This window comes from Daphnia carinata, chromosome 6 (assembly GCF_022539665.2).
Source record: "Daphnia carinata strain CSIRO-1 chromosome 6, CSIRO_AGI_Dcar_HiC_V3, whole genome shotgun sequence".
NCBI classification, from domain to species: Eukaryota; Metazoa; Arthropoda; class Branchiopoda; order Diplostraca; family Daphniidae; genus Daphnia; species Daphnia carinata.
Window position 1 is genome coordinate 3,000,924 of NC_081336.1, and position 17,407 is coordinate 3,018,330.

The 17,407-nt window shown below is 42.0% G+C and overlaps 4 protein-coding genes and 1 long non-coding RNA gene across 7 annotated transcripts; 2 read left to right on the plus strand and 3 right to left on the minus strand.

Moving 5' to 3' along the window:
- Positions 1-1,822: 1,822 nt before the first annotated feature.
- LOC130689556 (heterogeneous nuclear ribonucleoprotein Q-like) lies at positions 1,823-8,549 on the minus strand. 2 transcript variants are annotated; one of them, XM_057512496.2, is made up of 11 exons: positions 8,231-8,549; positions 6,668-6,799; positions 6,445-6,604; positions 6,143-6,380; positions 5,897-6,073; positions 5,406-5,541; positions 3,173-3,378; positions 2,672-3,086; positions 2,473-2,612; positions 2,102-2,396; positions 1,823-1,875 (listed from the first exon to the last, which is right to left on the minus strand). In XM_057512496.2, exons 2-11 carry the CDS (start codon positions 6,795-6,797, stop codon positions 1,859-1,861), a joined length of 1,914 nt encoding a protein of 637 aa, XP_057368479.2. In that variant the 5' UTR covers positions 6,798-6,799; positions 8,231-8,549; the 3' UTR covers positions 1,823-1,858. The 2 variants fall into 2 exon arrangements, with proteins under 2 accessions (XP_057368479.2, XP_057368480.1); XM_057512497.2 differs by lacking the exon at positions 5,406-5,541 and adding an exon at positions 4,141-4,276 and having other exon boundaries at positions 8,231-8,547.
- Positions 8,550-8,981: 432 nt separating this feature from the next.
- Positions 8,982-11,192, plus strand: LOC130689583 (probable pyruvate dehydrogenase E1 component subunit alpha, mitochondrial). The gene is made up of 7 exons (XM_057512532.2): positions 8,982-9,176; positions 9,471-9,539; positions 9,601-9,774; positions 9,841-10,102; positions 10,184-10,389; positions 10,451-10,699; positions 10,764-11,192. Exons 1-7 carry the CDS (start codon positions 9,126-9,128, stop codon positions 10,950-10,952), a joined length of 1,200 nt encoding a protein of 399 aa, XP_057368515.1. The 5' UTR covers positions 8,982-9,125; the 3' UTR covers positions 10,953-11,192.
- Positions 11,094-15,020, minus strand: LOC130689630 (uncharacterized). The gene is made up of 4 exons (XR_009000760.2): positions 14,891-15,020; positions 13,597-14,182; positions 13,321-13,466; positions 11,094-11,299 (listed from the first exon to the last, which is right to left on the minus strand). It is a non-coding gene; the product is annotated as an uncharacterized LOC130689630 (long non-coding RNA).
- LOC130689596 (parkin coregulated gene protein homolog) lies at positions 13,853-15,479 on the plus strand. The gene is made up of 4 exons (XM_057512549.2): positions 13,853-14,194; positions 14,858-15,029; positions 15,107-15,256; positions 15,319-15,479. Exons 1-4 carry the CDS (start codon positions 13,853-13,855, stop codon positions 15,477-15,479), a joined length of 825 nt encoding a protein of 274 aa, XP_057368532.1.
- Positions 15,480-15,795: 316 nt separating this feature from the next.
- Positions 15,796-17,406, minus strand: LOC130689627 (protein abrupt-like). Of its 2 annotated transcripts, none has more exons than XM_057512584.2 (5): positions 17,253-17,406; positions 17,003-17,134; positions 16,727-16,927; positions 16,123-16,657; positions 15,796-16,047 (listed from the first exon to the last, which is right to left on the minus strand). In XM_057512584.2, exons 2-5 carry the CDS (start codon positions 17,132-17,134, stop codon positions 15,836-15,838), a joined length of 1,080 nt encoding a protein of 359 aa, XP_057368567.1. In that variant the 5' UTR covers positions 17,253-17,406; the 3' UTR covers positions 15,796-15,835. The 2 variants fall into 2 exon arrangements, with proteins under 2 accessions (XP_057368567.1, XP_059351688.1); XM_059495705.1 differs by having other exon boundaries at positions 17,214-17,383.
- Between the last annotated feature and the right edge of the window lies 1 nt (position 17,407).

Genomic DNA, 17,407 nt, shown 5'->3' on the forward strand with positions numbered 1-17,407 from the left:
AAATTTGGCCAGCCGATAACTGAACCGAAAAGTCCAAATAATTTGAAAACAGTTTCTGGGTATTAAAAATTTTTTTTTTTTTTAAAGAACGTGAAATTTCGTTTGGGGAGAGATGGGGAAGGAACATCTAATAAAGAGAAAAACTGCGCACTTTGTGCCACTGGCCCCGTTCATGAACGAAGAACGACAAAACGAAATTTGTTTTTTTTTTTTCTTCCTCGATTTCGCAAAATCACGAAACAAAAGAAAATCTGAAGGGCAAAAATCTTACTACTGCTACTATTTAGTCTCAACTAGGTAACTACTTTTTGTCTTTTCTTTTCTTTTTTATACTAAATATCTGTCTCTTTTCCTTTGTTTTTGTTTTTTTTTTTAACCGGGAGAGAATTTAAAAAAAAAAAAAAAAAAAAAAAAAAAGAATTTCTCTTCTTTTTTTTTTTTTTTTTTTTTTTCAATGCAAATCACTCAGACTGGATGGGTATTGTGTCAACAAATTTTTTGTTTGTGTTTAAAATTCGAAAAAAAAAAAAGAATAATTTTTTTCCCCTCCCCATTTCAATACTGTCAATTAAACCACCAGGTGGCGTAATGACAAATTGATACGAAGAAGAAAAAAGAAAACGAGGAAGAAGAAGGACATTTGAGAGGGAGAAAGGGTTAATACAGAATGCATTATGGGGGTCCATGTACGATTAATAAAAGGGGGGTGGGGGGGGGGGAGACACGAGGGTGGCAATAAAATGGTGGTAGTGGCGTGCCCAAGCAGTTTTTTGTACTGTCGTTGTCTTATCTCTTTTTCTGCGCTTATTTCCAAAAACAAACTTTCCTTTATCTTTTTCCCCTTCCGTCCGGGCAGAGGGCTTGGCCGTGCCGCCTTAGCTCACAGCTGAGAGATCAAAGAGGGACGATCCTTACGCAAAAAAAAAAAAACAAAAAAATAATTAAGAAAAAAAAAAAAAAACTTTAACAATCAAAAATAGGAAGAGATAAAGAGAGGGCACAGATTGAGGAGAGAGAGGGGGGAGGGGTCATGAATGAAAGAGCGCAAGTTGCGCATTCTGTTGCTGGTTGTCGGAGAAGAGTTTGTTGGGGGGGGGGGGGTCTGTACTTTTATAAAGTAGCGGTAAAAGAAAAAAAAAAATCAAATGAAAAGGAAAATCCTATTACAACTAGCCATCTAAACTGTGATCTGTGTGTGTGTGTGCTTGTTTCTGCTATACCCTACTAACTCTAATAACTCTTCCTTTTTTGTTTTCGTTTTTTTTTCTTTTAAAAAGCTGGGCCGAAGATTTGAAAGACTCTGAAGATGAACCCAAATAAAAAAAAAAAAGAAAGAAAAGAAACAAACAAACAAAAGATCAAACCCCAAACAAACAAACAAACGACGTCTGAGCATATCGAATGGAGCCTCGACGGCATCACAGCGAGTGTTTTAAAACCTTCTTCTTCACACATGCACACGAAACAAAATGCAAAATTAAAGAGAACTGGGCAGGGGAAGGAGGCGAAGAAGAAACGAGAGGGGGTGAACGGGCAGTGTCTTAGTGTTCTATCATGGGGGGTTGCCGCGTTGGAGAGGAGCTTTCTTTAAAAAAAAAAAACGGACTTTCGAATTCCGCAAAATTTCCATCGGCAGATTCGGGAAAAAAAATGGGAAGATGATGACGGTAGATATTAACGATCTGGAAACAACAAGAAAAAAAAAAAGTAATTTAGCTCCACTGGCTCGCGTAAGAATCTTGATACCAGACGGAATCCTCCGCGCCGCTAGCCCCGCTTTGTTGAGCATCCGCACGCCACGTTCCCATGGCAACTGAATCTCCTCCGCTGCTACTACTCGCTCCGACTCCACCTCCTCCTACGGCATAAAGAACGCTGTCAATATTCAACACGTTCCGTCAAAAAGAAGAAAATAAAAAAAAAGAGATATTAAATCGACGAATCAGATGGCCAGAAAAAAAAACAAACAACAAAAGATAAACTGTGTGTGTGTGTGTGGGGGGGGGGGGGGAGAACGAGGAAGAATAAGGAAAGGAAGTAGAGAAAAACAAATGAGAATGGAAGAAGAATTAATAAAAATAAAAATAAAAATATAATTTACTTGAATCATCTAGCGGACGCGATCCATCACCTCCAGCGGCACTTTCTTCCCGGCCAGAATTCTTAGGTTGGCCCGACCTGGGATGAGGTCGGCCGGAAGACGCTCCTCCGCGGGATCCTCTCCATCCGCCACGACTTCCACCGCCTCCTCGTGAGTAAATCGCCGTCGCTCCTTCAGATCCGCCAGACGCCCTCCATCTCGAACTTGTCCCGCCAGCGGGGCTTGACGTTCGTTGATCACCACTTCCAGCACCTCGATGACCTCCGCCACTTCTACCACGACCACCACGGGGTGCCTATTGTACAAAAAAAACACGTTTGTTTTATTTCTTTTGGAACCACCAAACAAAAGGACGTGCTGCTGAAACCTACCCCAGGAGCTGGCCTTCCCCTACCGCCGCGGGCTGGATAGTCATAATAGTAGTCACCACCGGTATAAGGATAATATCCATTGAAATAAGGATCGGGATAAGGACCTCGATAGGCACCGTATCCGTAGTCAAATTCAAAATCTAAAACACACACAATGTCATTGAGTGTCCCTACTTTCAAAATATAAGAACAAACTTACCTCGGCCGTAGGCGAGGGCTCCTGAAGCAGCAGCTTGTGAGGGGACGGTGCCTCCGGTGCGGATGGCAGGCCGCGCGCCTCGTAAGGCAGGCGATACGACTGGAACGAGGCCACTGCCGCCGCGTTGGACAAACTGTTGCTGGAGCAGCCGCCGTTCGCGGGCCTTGAGTATCTCTTCTTTCTTTTTGCGATCCGACGGCGGCTTGGCTAGGGACACTTCCAAGTTGGCGCCGTACAACGTGCGCCCGTTGAGCGCGTCCATGGCCCGCACGGCGTCGTCGCGCTCCTCAAAATGTACAAAGGCATAGTCCTTGATCTTCTTGACACGCTGGATCGCACCGTGCGCTTCAAATGTTTCCTTCAATTTCTCCTCGGTAAAGTCCTGCGTCAAATTGCGCACATACAAGACCTTGACCTGCGTGTTCACATCAATAAACACATGAGATTAAGAAACGCTTTTAAAATGAAAACAAACGAAGAACTAATGAAACTGGACTTTACCTTGGACATGGTATCGTTGTCGGGTTCTTCTTGCGGATCGGCCCAGTCGACGATGATGTCGCAGCCAAAGATTTTGACGCGCCCAGTGCTCAGGCGGCGTTTGGCCAACGACGCAGACTTGTGCGAGTCGTATTCGAGGAAACAAAACCCGCGGTTTTTCCGCCGATCATCCGGTGAACTGTAAATGATTACCTCCGCTAGGCCAGCTGTTGACGTAACCAATAAAAACCCATCAACACCATCAAGGTAAACACAAAGAAAAAAAGAGGACACAAATAATAATTGAAACCATTATTAATATCATTCAATTTTCAAAAATAAATAAATAAATAATTTAAGGAAGTGCATTCTTAAGAGATTCGAAAAGTCTGATAAGGTCAGAGTTAGGTAGGAAAAAAGGGGCGGGAAAATAGAAAAGAATTGAGTGAGAGGAAGGTAGTAAGTGATAGGATAAACCTAAAGATCATGCTTCGAAATAATAAATAAAAAAATATTTAAAAGCCAAACGAAAGTCGGAAGAACTTCGAGGAATCAAAAAAAAAATGTGGGTTTAAACTAATGATAACAATCAGGCGCGAATCGTTTTCTTTCAAACATTGAATACTAAATCAAAAAAAAAAAAATCGCATATTAAATTAAAAGCAAAATTCCACACCAAACGGTTTGTGTCGGAAAGGGACAAAGAGGTCCAAAATGATTTGCATGTAAATAAGGATTGTTGGGAATAGAGGGCACCATTCAAAAACAAACGTGAATCCAACGAGTCAGGATTTTTTCTTGTCACGCGGGAACAACAACAAAAAAAAAGGCGAAATAAATCGAGGATTTCGGTCAGACGGAGGTTGGCGTGATTTGGTTTGTTTGGTAAGTGGGGGGGGGAGAGAAGTCAAAGGTAAAAAAAATCGGTGACGGTTGTGTTTTGTCTTCGTTCTTTTTCGTATCGATTTCGTTTTCGAGCAAAAACTTACGTGCAAACTTGTCAAAGTCCTGGTAGAGCTGGTGCCCGTCCCTGTTCTTGGGGATGTTGCCCACGAAGAGCCGGTGGTTGTTGTGCGAGATGGTCACGCCCACCTTCCGGCCTTTGCGGATCTCACAACCATTGAGCTGTCGTGGACGCAGAACGGACGGCACAAAACACAATACGCACATACACGCATCATTGCCACCAAGAATAAATCAATCAAAAAATTCGTATTTTGTTTTTCATAAAAGGGAAAAAAAAAATCCTACATTTCTTTTGACATTAAAAACAAAACCCCCCACCAAGCCATTAAAATTAATGATAATAATAGCAACACAGTCACACTCAATCACCGATTCATTCATCCACCGGATAATTCCCATTGATCTGTGGGTACGATATGATTCGCGCGCAAATTTAGAATTTTTTTTTTTTACTACGGTACTTAAAATAAAAATAAAAAATTGAAAACAAACGGAAAATAAAGAGAGAGAGAAAAGAAAATCTACCGACAGAGCAGAAGACAAATCCGGTGGCGGTTGCTCAAAGCTGACCAAGCCCTCCAAATATCTTTGACTTCCGATGAAAACAAAAAATGAATAAAATAAAGGAGGAAATCAAACGGGTAAATACGCTACGCAAAAGTTGGCGGATAAAGAGAAATATCCTCTGAACAGAGAGAAATGTAATCTATTGTAAAATGCGAATGCCTCCCCCCATCTCTCAGCAGCTAAAGGAAAAAGAATAAACATTTTTAAAAGCCAGGAAATCAAATAAATAAACGTACAGACGGCAAATCAAAGAAGAATTCGAAGCCCTCAAAACGATACGCAGAATCGATTACGGAAGTACTTCTACATCCATCATCACATTTCAGTGTTATCCGCCTTTTTCAACTGGCTAGTTGTACGCGACACTGACGATAGTCTTTAGAAAAAAATATGTTAATCATAGACGACGGTGGCAATTGATGATGGATGCAATCGTTCGATTCCGATGGCTTTGCAAGTTTCAAATGAGGAAAGTGATAATATAATCCTAAGCTATTCCCGTAACGGTTGGACCTAAAAGAATCAAGAAGAAAGAGACGAACGTGCTGTCCAGAAAGTGAATAAATAATGTGTTCAAGTGTCGAGAGTTATAGAGAGAGAGAGAGAAGAGAGTAAAGTATAGGATCGAAAAAAAGATAAAGAAATGTTGGAGGTTTCTGTTGAGGAGAGAGAATGAAAAAAAAAATAAAGAAAAAGATGGGGATGTGTCATGTTGTGTTACCTGTAACTTTACTGAATTCTTCCATGATCTCGATCTTGCCCTTGGACTTGGGAATGTTGCCCACAAATAGGCGCAGGTTGGGGACGCTAACGTTAATTTTCAGGTGTCGCCCGCCTTTCATTTCCAAATCATTCAACTGTGTGTGTACATAGCAACCCAATCACCGTTAATGTTTGCATCGAGACTCTACACTAACTAAGTAAAAAGCAAATCGCTTTCCCTCTCTTTCCCCCTCCCGCCATTTGAAAATGAAAATTTTTAAGCAAACGAAACTCAAAATGTTCTTTTTTTTTTTCCTCTTTTAAAATAGAAAAAAAAAATTTACATGTCCAATTATGGTCAATAGCAACCAGCTTGGAGCAACCAAAACATCCACTCATCATCAGACAACAACTTGTTTCCTCACACCCAAGATACTCAACTAAATGTTAAAATTCTAACTGGTTAATTTTATCTAAAAAGCGACTGAAGTAAGTTGGATTGAATGTTACCTGATTGACGGCTTCTTGAGCTGCATCAGTTGTCGTAAAGGTGACAAAGGCATATCCACGGTTCAGATTCGTTAACGGATCCATCATGAGTCGCAAGTCCCAAATAGTACCACACTTTTCGAATAAAGGAATTAACTCATCTTCATAAATATCGCGAGGAATTTTTCCACAAAAAACCTGCAATGGGAAAATTGAATGATTTAGACTTGGTTTTAAGAAGAATGTAGTGGGATTGGGCATGTTTACCTCACAACCGTTGGGAGGTGGTGGATCTGTCCAATTTGGTGGTGGGCCTCCATATTTCCTCTGACCTGTTGTGACATCCAGCTTGTAGCCAGTCCTGTCCAAAATGGCTTTGATCTTCTCTTCATCTGGTCCCTTTCCTAGAGGTTTCAAGTCGAAAGATGTATCTGCAGCACCGGTTCCACTGGCTGGACCAAGTCCAGCACTGGCAGTAGCCGAGCCTAGGGCTCTGACTTTTTGCCTGTTGAAATGCACAGCGATGTTAGTAGTTTGAAAATGAAGTCTAAACATGCAAAACGACTGACCTATAGGTTTTCATTATACCACAGAGAAAGGCAGACTTGTTTGAAACATGTTCTAGGTTTGATTCTAGAAACTGCTGCAACACTGATTGGGCACCATCCACAGGGAATTCTTTCAATGCATCTAAGGCTCGGTCATCCAACTCGCTGTGAACCAATTTACCTAGACACGTAACCACAAATTTAGAAACACAATAAAACTGAGCTCTCAAACTCAACACGTTACCAGTTTTGTAAATTTCCTCCAACTTTCCAGCAACTCTTGTGTCCAGTCCAAGTTCTATCAACCGGTGGTATTCTTCCAGGTGCTCTGGACTGCTGACTCGTGCAGCAGCCTCATCCCCTCCATCTGCCATACCTATTTTTGTGTTTCGAGTGTTGACACAGAGGCAAACACACATACACACACAGACACAAACACACAAGACAAGAAAACAAAATCCAGTTTAGTTCAGGCCACTATTTAACACACTCAAGGCACTGTCTTGCTTGTAAATGGTAATAATCCACAGAAAAACACACAAAAAGTTGATTGCTTTGTGGAGAACACTCAACAAACAACACAAAGAGCTGTGTGGTCAACTTGTGTATGTACTACTGGATGAGAGAAATACCTTCACACAAGTCTCACTCGCCCCACTCTTTGGCCCCCCTAAAGTGTAATATAACCCTTTTTTACACACTGCTCACGCACGAAAAGACAACAAGTCGGGAGAAAAAGAAACGCCAAGTTCCACTCACTCGCCAGAGTCCCTCAAACACCACCGGTTTTTCAGCCAGTCTCACGAGAAAGCGTTGTATGTATGTGTGTGGAATAAAAAGGGGGCCACAAGAAGAAGACGACGACGAACGACGACGAAAAAGAGGGGGACGGAGCAATTCAAGGTTTTTATTACACGGTCCGCATGTATATGTGTGCAAAAAAAAAAGGATCTGTGCCAACACACAAAACCCCCCCTTTCTCTTCCGTTTTTCCCCCCTATATCTATAGACTCTTGGTTTCAAAAAAAAAAATTTTATTATTTTTCTTTTCACAAAAGTCGTCGACGTCGTCGTCGGGTCTCCCTTTTTTTTTTTTTCTTTCTTGCATACACATACGGTGTTTGTCCCTACGGGCGCTCTCCCGAATAATAGCAAAGGGCGAGCGAGAGAGAGCGAACGAACTGGGGCGGGCGCTGGTGGTCAAATAAGCTTCTCTTTTTTCTTTTTTTTTTTTTTTTTTCTCTCTCCTTTTCCCTCCCTTTCTATATTCCATTCTTTCCCCCCTTCTTTCTTCTTCTTTTTCTTCTTCTTCGCTAGCTTTTCGGGCCGCCTACAAAAACCTCCCAAAACCCAATTTGTGTATAGTGTGGACCCCTCGAGGCGAAGTGGACAGGCAGCGCGTCTAGCGTCGGGCGGGAAACAACGTAGACTCTTGCGTTCGAAAAAAAAAAAAAAAAAGAAAAAAAAAGGGGGGAAAAGATTCCACCAACCGTCTCCTTTCATCGTTTCGAAAAAAACTTGCACAAATTTGGGCGCCCAGTGTTGATGACAACTTTTGGAAATCGGAAAACATGATGCAATTCTACGTTTTCTATCGAAGGTTTTACCGGAAATGTAAAAATTGGCGGGCTATGGAAATTCTTCCATTTTTTGGAGGGAAGAAGGGATAAGAAAGGGTTGAGTAAAATGGGGACGTAATGGTGGGAATGATGTATCACATTCCTAAACATTCAAAACCTTTTTATTTTTCTTTTCTCCAATATCCCACCAGATTTTAATGGTAGGGAAATGTTCCTTGGTTCATTACCTGTGAGGCTCGATTTGCGACTCGGACGAAATGTTGATAGCTTTTGTCGTGACTGCAGGGGCTCGACAGTCTTGAAATGAAAACCACAACTCTAACAAGAGGCGAGCAGAGGAGGGAAAACTTTCTCAGTTTAACTACGAGTGGAATATAGACGGCCGAAGCCGTGAATGTTGAAATGACACGCTCTTTTCGTTCCTCACTCGCCTCTCGGGCACAACACACTCAAAACACTCAACAACACGGGGTCTACTGCAACACACACACGTCTGCCGACCGATCTCTTGAGAACCACGAATTTTTCGAACGGAAAAAGCGCCATCTTGCTTTTGGTGTGACGTCATCCCTCAATCGACGAGATCCCGCCCCTTTTATTCATTTTTCAAATGAACGTTAACGCCCAAGCCAAAAAACCATGTAACGTACACAGACGACTTCCACGTCACTCTGCGCATCTTTTTTTATAATCGTTTAGGAACTGTAATATTTCCTTATTTCTTATTTTCGTTTCAATACGAAAACCATGCTCTGGCTTAATCAACATGGCATGACGTCAGGCAGCCTGAATCGATTATTCGGATGACCAACAGATATTATATAGGATTATTTTAATTTTCTTTTTAGAAGATAAAACTGCTTATAGCCAATGCTAGGCTCCAATTTGCTTGATCAGCAAAAGGAGAAAAATGACTTATTCTTCCCGATCACGAATCCAAAATTTCATTAGGCAACAACCACTAAAAATCTGGCAACGCTGTTTCTTCTCTGCCGACATAAATTTTTTCACGATTCGCAGGTTATCCCGAAGACTTTTTCGACCTATTAAAGAAGTTGAAAATAGTATCCGGGTGTTTGCTGTGTGCTTCGTTGTATAAATAACAAAGAACTAACCTCGAAAATGTTTTCGGTTACACTGAGGTGTCTTGGAAGACAGGTGCACCAGCAAAACGTATGTAGTCCAATAAGATTTTATATCTTAATAATAATGAGCAAAAAAGATCTCTCAATAGCTTTCCTTTGCTTAAGAAGAAATGTAAAAGTGCTATTTATTTCCTTTTGCTGCCTATGTGGATTTGGTTTGTGAGTTTAGGTGAATGTTAGGCAAGCTGGTTGGGCTGCTAATGCAGTCATAGATTTTTTCGATTTTTCTATGGTAAACTTTGGCATGCCCTCCAATATAGTACAGTACATTTTAGAAGCATAAATTGTGGTAGATTATTTATGTAACACATTCATTATCTAGAAATCCCTTGCTCCGCTCTTCACCTACTCCAAGAATGGACTGAACACTGAGGCTACCTTTGACACCAAGGTTGTATGCTTTTCTTTCTTATGCATCCTCAAATACTTTAACCATTATCTCCGTTAAACAGCCATTCAAACTGCACAAACTGGAAGAGGGACCAAACACAAATGTGACCCTCTCGCGGCAAGATGCGCTAAAGTACTACAAAGACATGCAAATGATCCGCAGGATGGAGACTGCCGCCGGCAACTTGTACAAGGAAAAGATTATCCGAGGTTTTTGTCACCTCTATTCTGGACAGGTACGTTAGATTTCAAACTCATAACAATGGATTGAAAGCTCATTTCCATGTTTTACTCTTTTGCAGGAAGCGTGCTGCGTCGGCATGAAAGCCTCGATGAGATCTTACGACGCCGTCATTACGGCCTACCGAGCTCACGGTTGGACCTATATGATGGGTGTCGATCCAGTTGGAGTCTTGGCCGAATTAACTGGCCGTAGTACCGGATGCGCGCGAGGCAAAGGCGGCTCTATGCACATGTACGTCAAGAACTTTTATGGTGGTAACGGAATCGTCGGTGCCCAGCAACCCATGGGGGCCGGCATCGCCTTGGCTCTCAAGTACCAAGGTAAAAACAGGAGATTTAATTTCCTAATTATTACTCAGAAACTGTCCTCAACTCTAATTGAACCTTTCTCCCTACTTGAAGGCACTGATGGAGTATGTCTGACCCTGTACGGTGACGGTGCGGCCAACCAAGGCCAGCTGTACGAAGCCATGAATATGGCCAAGTTGTGGAAACTACCCGTTATCTTTGTTTGCGAGAACAACGGATACGGTATGGGTACATCTGTGGATCGCGCCTCCGCCAGCACGGCTTACTACACGCGCGGTGACTACGTCCCGGGAATTTGGGTAATACATTCTATTTCCATATCAGTGCTGTTAGAATTGAATCTTTTTGTTTCGTTTCCAGGTGGACGGAATGGACGTATTGGCTGTGCGCGAAGCAACCCGTTTTGCCATTGATCATTGTGCAACTGGTAAAGGACCTATGGTAATGGAAGTCGTTACGTATCGCTATTCCGGTCACTCCATGTCCGATCCGGGAACGTCATACCGTTCTCGTGATGAAATCCAAGAAGTCCGACAGACTCGCGACCCCATCACGGGATTCCGCGAGCGTATGCTGTCTGCCGACTTGGCCACGGCCGATGAGCTCAAGGTAAACCGTACAACCAGTTGATTCTGCCATTTTTTTCTAAATGTTTTTCATTTCCATTTGGCAGGATGTCGACCAAAACGTTCGTCAGGTCATCGACGACGCTGTCAAACGAGCCAAATCCGACAAGGAAATTGGCTTGGATGAATTAACAGCAGACATTATGTCCAATCCTATCGACACACGAGTCCGTGGTGTCACGGCTTTCGATACGCTAACACACAAGCGTCTCGGCCCCGCCGTCAACAGCCTCTAAATTTACCGATATCTATACGTTCCAAGTTAGGACTTGGCAATTGGAAAAGCAGAAGACCAGCAGCTGTGTATGGATGGAGTGGTTTGAGTGTACGACGCGAGGCCATAGTTGTTAGTAATTCGAATGTTAATATCTTGTAAATCTCTGTCACAGCTTTGATTGTTAACATTTCACACAAGACAAAACTGAATAACCAATAAAGATCTGTACCAAGATCAATACATTAGTGAAATAAAACTACTCCTTGAGGTTGATTGAAATCTCTTGACAAGTAAATGGCGTGTCGAAAGGGTAGTTGGAAGGCGGGACGGAAGCAAGCCTCGTGATTTCGGCCGTCACATGAAACTCTGTTTAAAACAAAACAAAAAGAATCAACTGGCTAGCCGGCCTTTGCTCTACATCTAAGTGAACGACCAACTGTAGTGACGGTAAAGGGCCTTGTACATAAACGCGAAAAAAAAGGGAACCTTCTGACATGTTTGCAGGGTTTTCGTTTGAACTTTTGACTGGAGAATAAAGACGGGTGCCTTAATGGATCTGGAAAACGACATATTCCGTGCCCACACACATCAGCAGCAAAGTGCATTGGTACAACTAACTTTAGGGGAGGGCTGTCTGTTGTATATCAAGTTGTCCGTCAATTTGGGCAATGTTCGTTCGAGAAGAATATAATTCACAATTTATAAAATGATTATGGCGAAATGTTTTCAACACCTAGATTGTAATCATTGCCATCATTTTGTGCAAGTTTCTGACGTTATAATTGATAAAACAGAAACGGAAAACATGTTCAGTTAAATGTTTGGAATAATAATCAATTATTTCTTTCGATAAAAGAGTTCGAATCAACTCAAATCAGTATGATCTAAAGTTTCTTGGAGCTCTAGTCGCATCACGTGTCGTCACGTGCCTCAGCTGCGTGTGCATAGTCCCGCGGTCAGTAACTGTAGCATTGCCTGTTTAGCAATAGGCTACGAGAGCGAGATAAAACGATAAAGGCATGACACCAAATACGAAAATACAAACGGAAAGAACGAACTAGGAACCGAACATAGATCTTGGAAATTTCGTTACTTGTGCGAAGAGAGAGAGAAAATAAGCGTTCTGGATAAAGCATTTAATGTTAAATGAGTGCGATTTCGTAAGCTTGGTTTGCCTCGAGCTGCACGTAACTTTCTCACGTGACTATATCGTTAAATAACGACGGCAATAAATACTAGCCTTAGTTCTACAAGCTTAATCTTCGGCAGGCATAATGACATGTCCTGGAGAAAAAGGGATTCTTTTGTTTTGCCTCAAAAAGATTATTCGTTTCAATTTGAAAAATAGCCTCTAAAGCAAAACAAACAAAAAAATCTCCCTTTCTATCCGAAACTCACAATTAAAAATGGCGTAATATTACTGATGTTGGTGACGCAGTACGTCTACCGCAATACAGCTGTCGACACGGCAAGAAAATGGGGTGTGCCTATGTGGGTAAATAAATCTTAATCATCCACTAGATTGAAATCGGGACAATCTTACATTTCCGTGCATCACGATGTTATCATTGTTTTTTTTGTTTTTTTTACAGAACACGGCACACACACGTTTATTGTGATTCGTGCCATTGTCCATTTACTCTACCCCCCCCCCCCCTCAAAAAAAAAGTGAGATGGGACGTACAATTTTATAGTAACGTGCTTGACAATGTCTAGCTGCGTATAGAATAGACGGAGCTGTTCGCTTTGGATGATTTTCGTTTAAAATCGAAACAATGCTCACGTAACAATCTATACGTCTAGTGAACTATATCGAAATCGTACGTCCGACAACTTGTCATTACTTATTCAACTCTACGTCACTGCACGTACAAGCCATATCGTTCTATATGCTATATATATATATATATATATATACATAGCAATTGATAGTGTGTACTTTTCTTTTTCTCTTCATTCACATGAAGAGCTGCAAGGGTTCTATTGTTTCAAAGAGTCTCTCATGCCTTCCCCTTTCGGACCTTTGTACATTGTCCTCACGTTTACAGTACCGCTGTTACCTTTCGTATTACTACCACGGAATACATTAAACCCCCTATAGATCGATATAACCCTCCATGCGACGCATTCAGAAAATAATCCGAGGGGGGAAACAAACAAAAAAAAAAAAAACACGTGAGATTTCTTGCTGTCGACTGGACAGACGTACGAGGGGAATTGTTCCACAAAAAAAAAAGGAGAACAACGTTAGCTTGAATTGATTACTACTTGAAATGGACGTTCAAAGTTGATAAAGAAAGGGCAAGTTTTGCCTGATTATAACATTACGGTAACGGATATTAAGATAAAAATCATTGTCATCACGGTAATGATAAAAGTAGCCTTACCGTACTATTGTCGTGCAGAAACTCCTGATGGACGTCCGTTTGCGTGCACGGTACTCGGAGGGTGCGTGCAGACGACACTATTTCAAACGGGAACGGCCGCGCCCTTTATTTTTCGGCTCCCTCTGAATGTGGCTGACGGGTTCCGTCTGAAATCATTACAATAAAAAAAAAATAAGGAAAATAATAAAACAATATTCTCCGTGTGTTTTTTTTTTTTTAAATCTACTGGTCGTTAGTTGTCCCGCGGGCAGTAACAGGCCGTCAGAAAAAATTTACCTTGAAGCGGTTGCGCACTAACGTTCCCATAACCACCCTCCATCGCGAGACGGATCGTGTCGTGATTAAAGTCCAGGGTGAACCAAGGAGTATCGATCAAGCAGTCCCGTTGGATGCCCTTTTTTTTTGTAATCTCTTTGACGACCACCACTCAGTCGCATGTCTTGAACGAGCGGCCCAAGAGCTGGACTGTTTTTTTTTTTGCGTCCAGGACATTTCTTCTTCTACTTTGTGATTGTGTGTGTTATAAGAGAAGATGTTTGACCGAAACGATGGCCAGTCTTTGACGATGCGCCAGGCCGGCCAGCAGCAATATCAGCAGGAATCAGGATCGAGCCGTTCGAGTAGCGGGAGCGATGGAAGGAGCGCCCGTCGCGGCCAGCCGCATCAAATACGTTCGGCTAGGCAATCCAGTTCAACTGTTGTTCCAGCGTTTACCATCCGTTCGGCATCGCAGAGCCGCGTCCAGCCTCCGAAAAGGGTCAACGTTTTTGCCGAACGACCTAGCCCTTCACTGGCCTTCCGGCGGATTTACCAAAGAGGCGATCTGCCCGTCTGCATCGTCCACGAAAGTCGTCTCTATCGACTCGGATGGAAGGTTCAATTTAAAAAAAAAAAAATTTAAACCGGATTCGACTGGCGTGTAGGAATTTTTTTTTTAGCCGTTCGTGCAGAAAATTTAAATGAGAAAGGACACATACACGTCTGATTACGTTATCATATGACCGAAAAAAAAGCAAAACTCGAAATGCATTTCTTGTTTAATTCTCAATTTCGTTCGTCTATAAAAAGCTCCCTGCTATGGGAATATTTCTCTATTAAAAGAACTTCAACTCGAAGTTGTCGTGATGAAGTTGTCTACGCTGTCCAGACGAATAGCCAAATATACATATCGAACGTTATTCGATGTGAGAGTTATTCGAGGTCGGAACATTTTCATTGACGATAACACGACATGATTTCCAGCATGCACACGATCGTGCCTGGCGGTCATTTGGACAGAACGCAACGTACCACGATGACTGACAGTTCAATCATTGTTGGCTATTTTTGAAGCAAAAATCGCACGCCAACGGATGAAAGTCAAATTCCCATTTAAGATTTCATTCTACCCACCCTGTCAAATCCGTTACGCAATCGAACTCGTTCCGCTTCAAGGATAACGGCCGACGCGCCATCCATTTGTCACCGCACAACGGGGAAAAAATTATGTTCGAAGTTGACACGAGTCGAATGCTAATAGACGGCCTTGGCTAAATAGGTGGAGTTGGATACCCTCGACTATGAACACTACCTGCCTCTCTTTCTGGACGGACTTTGCGAGACTCAACATCCGCACGAGTTCTTGGCACGCAAAGGTGCCGAGGATCTCATTACCAGGGCTCCGGACCGGGTTACTCCGCTTCTACCTGTCATCATTCCACCTTTAAGACGTATGGCACATTAGCAAGATTGATAATAAAAAAAAAAAAAATCTAAATTTCTTTCTTGCCTGTGCATGGAGAAACAGGAGCATTAAACACTCGCAATCCTCGTGTGATCTGTTCGACATTGAAGATAATCCAGTTGATTGCCACCTGTTCAAAGGAGTCCGGCCGTGCGTTCCTACCTTATTACAAATCATTATTGCCCATTCTCAACTTGTTTAAATCAATCAATCGTAAGGAATAGGAATTTAAATAATTACCTGATACTGGTTGATGGAATGGTCTTTGTCAATAGTCAATCAGGGCGATGGAATCGATTACTCGCAGCAGAAGAACTCCAATCTGGGCGACTTGATCCAGGAGACGCTGGAAATGTTGGAGAAAAGTGGAGGATCTGCCGCCTTCGTCCTCATCAAGAATATGATCCCTACTTATGAATCCTGCGTTTGGAAATGATTACTTCTTCGCCAGGCAGACCTGCACGAAACTCTAAATCAATATGTATGTATTGACAGACCAAAAAAAAAATTACAAGCCACGATCCCGATTGAGTTAAAAATATACAGTTTAAATGGATTACAGGTACTAAAGTATTAATCACTATTAGATCCGTATGAAATATATATATATATAAGTAGCAGTTTAATAAGATATGAACTAGTTACGAAATAGCTATAGGAGTATATCACTGAGATGGAATAAATTTTTTGTAAACTGTTTTGCCTGTTTCCTTCAAAGTTTTAATTATTATGATTTTTTGTGTGTGCTTCAAACTGAGAAAGAAGCCTCCATTGGATGTCGTAACCACAAAATCAAGTGTACTTGACTCCGTGAGTATCCAACGTGTGTTGTTTATACTCTGCCGATGAGTGGAGGTTGAAAATAGCCGTGCAAAAACAGCAACAGAGGCAGCCATTTGGTTCAGAGTGTGTTGTTTTAACGTGATAACGGAGGACCGAAATGTTGTGACAATCTTCGCCACAATGCGGACAGAAAGGTACGCGGGCATTTCTCGGACGTTCACCTAATAAACAAAATGCCACAACCCACCCGGCACGAAATGTGAATGATATTCGTATTGCTAATCTGTTATTCATACCTCGACATTGAGATTGATATGGTCTAGGTGTCGGGTCTGCTCGAGATGGAGGATTTCGTTCTTGTACTACAAGTTCTTGGCGAGATTGCGTGGATTCAGAAAGTTCCTCATTGGTTATGGAATTCGGAGGAGTCATGTCGGTCATTGCTAAATGCTCAGTTCGACGTTCTTCTGGCATTTCCGTTTTCAAATAACCATCCGGAGGTTCAGCCATTTTCCGTTTCTTCAGACCAACATCGGAAGGGTTGCTGCTGCTGCTACTGGAAGCGCTGTTGGCGAAGTTTGAGATAGCCAGGCTCAGATCAAGGCTGGGTAAGGAAGCGGTTGTGGTAACACTAGCGGTGGTCGAAACTGGCGTGACTGAGGAAGCAGTGGGGTAAACTGAGAGGAGAGGGGGAGGAGTTGCCCTTTTGCTGGCTAAAGGTTTTTGTAGAGCTGCTGCTAGAAATTGAGTTTCCTGCATGGCAGTTTCATTTTTATTGCTGTCTGTTTTTCTGCTAAATGATGAAGTGCATTCTGGCCCCAATCCCTTAACCTAGAGCACACAAAGCAAAGGCTATTTTAAGCAAAGAACTAAGCAATTAACAAATATTTCGATATATACCTGTAGTGTTTCTGCTGTTTTGAGAAAAGATGCTAGCTGAGGCTCACAAAGAGAAACTTCTCCAGAATATATGAATGTTAGCAATGCATCAATATCTTGGTAGTTCAAACCACTTAAAACAATAGCCACATTGGGTGAAGATATCTCCTTGAAAATTTGTCTGAAATAATTGCTTGTGGCTGACAAAACAACCCTGTGTGCCTAAAAGATTGAAAAAGATGATAAACTGCAAAGTCGAACATACAAATTTAAACATAACTTGGCTCAATAACTAACCAAGAACCTGTGGCCCTCACAAAATAGACTGGTGTCTACTAGATCACCATTGTTTCGAAGTGCTTCAAGAGATGAAGAAACTGTCACTGGAAAATTATTCCAGCGAATTTTTAGCTGCGGCGAGCTATCCATCTGAAACAAAGGATAGAATTGTAGGAAATCCCCTGTTTCTAGACAATTGCTCAACAGGTGAACGAAGCGGCGTAGTCACCAAAAAGGATATATAAAATGTAATGAAACAATTACGTACAACCGCTGTGTACAATAATGATCGACAAATTCAAATGTTCCACAAGTTGCAAAATTGCCTGACTTCGATTTCGTAATATGCAAATTTCTGTTTCCAGTATGTTAGCTTACACCAACCGCTTAGGCGCTCACTAGTCTTAGTCTTTTGTTGTGATT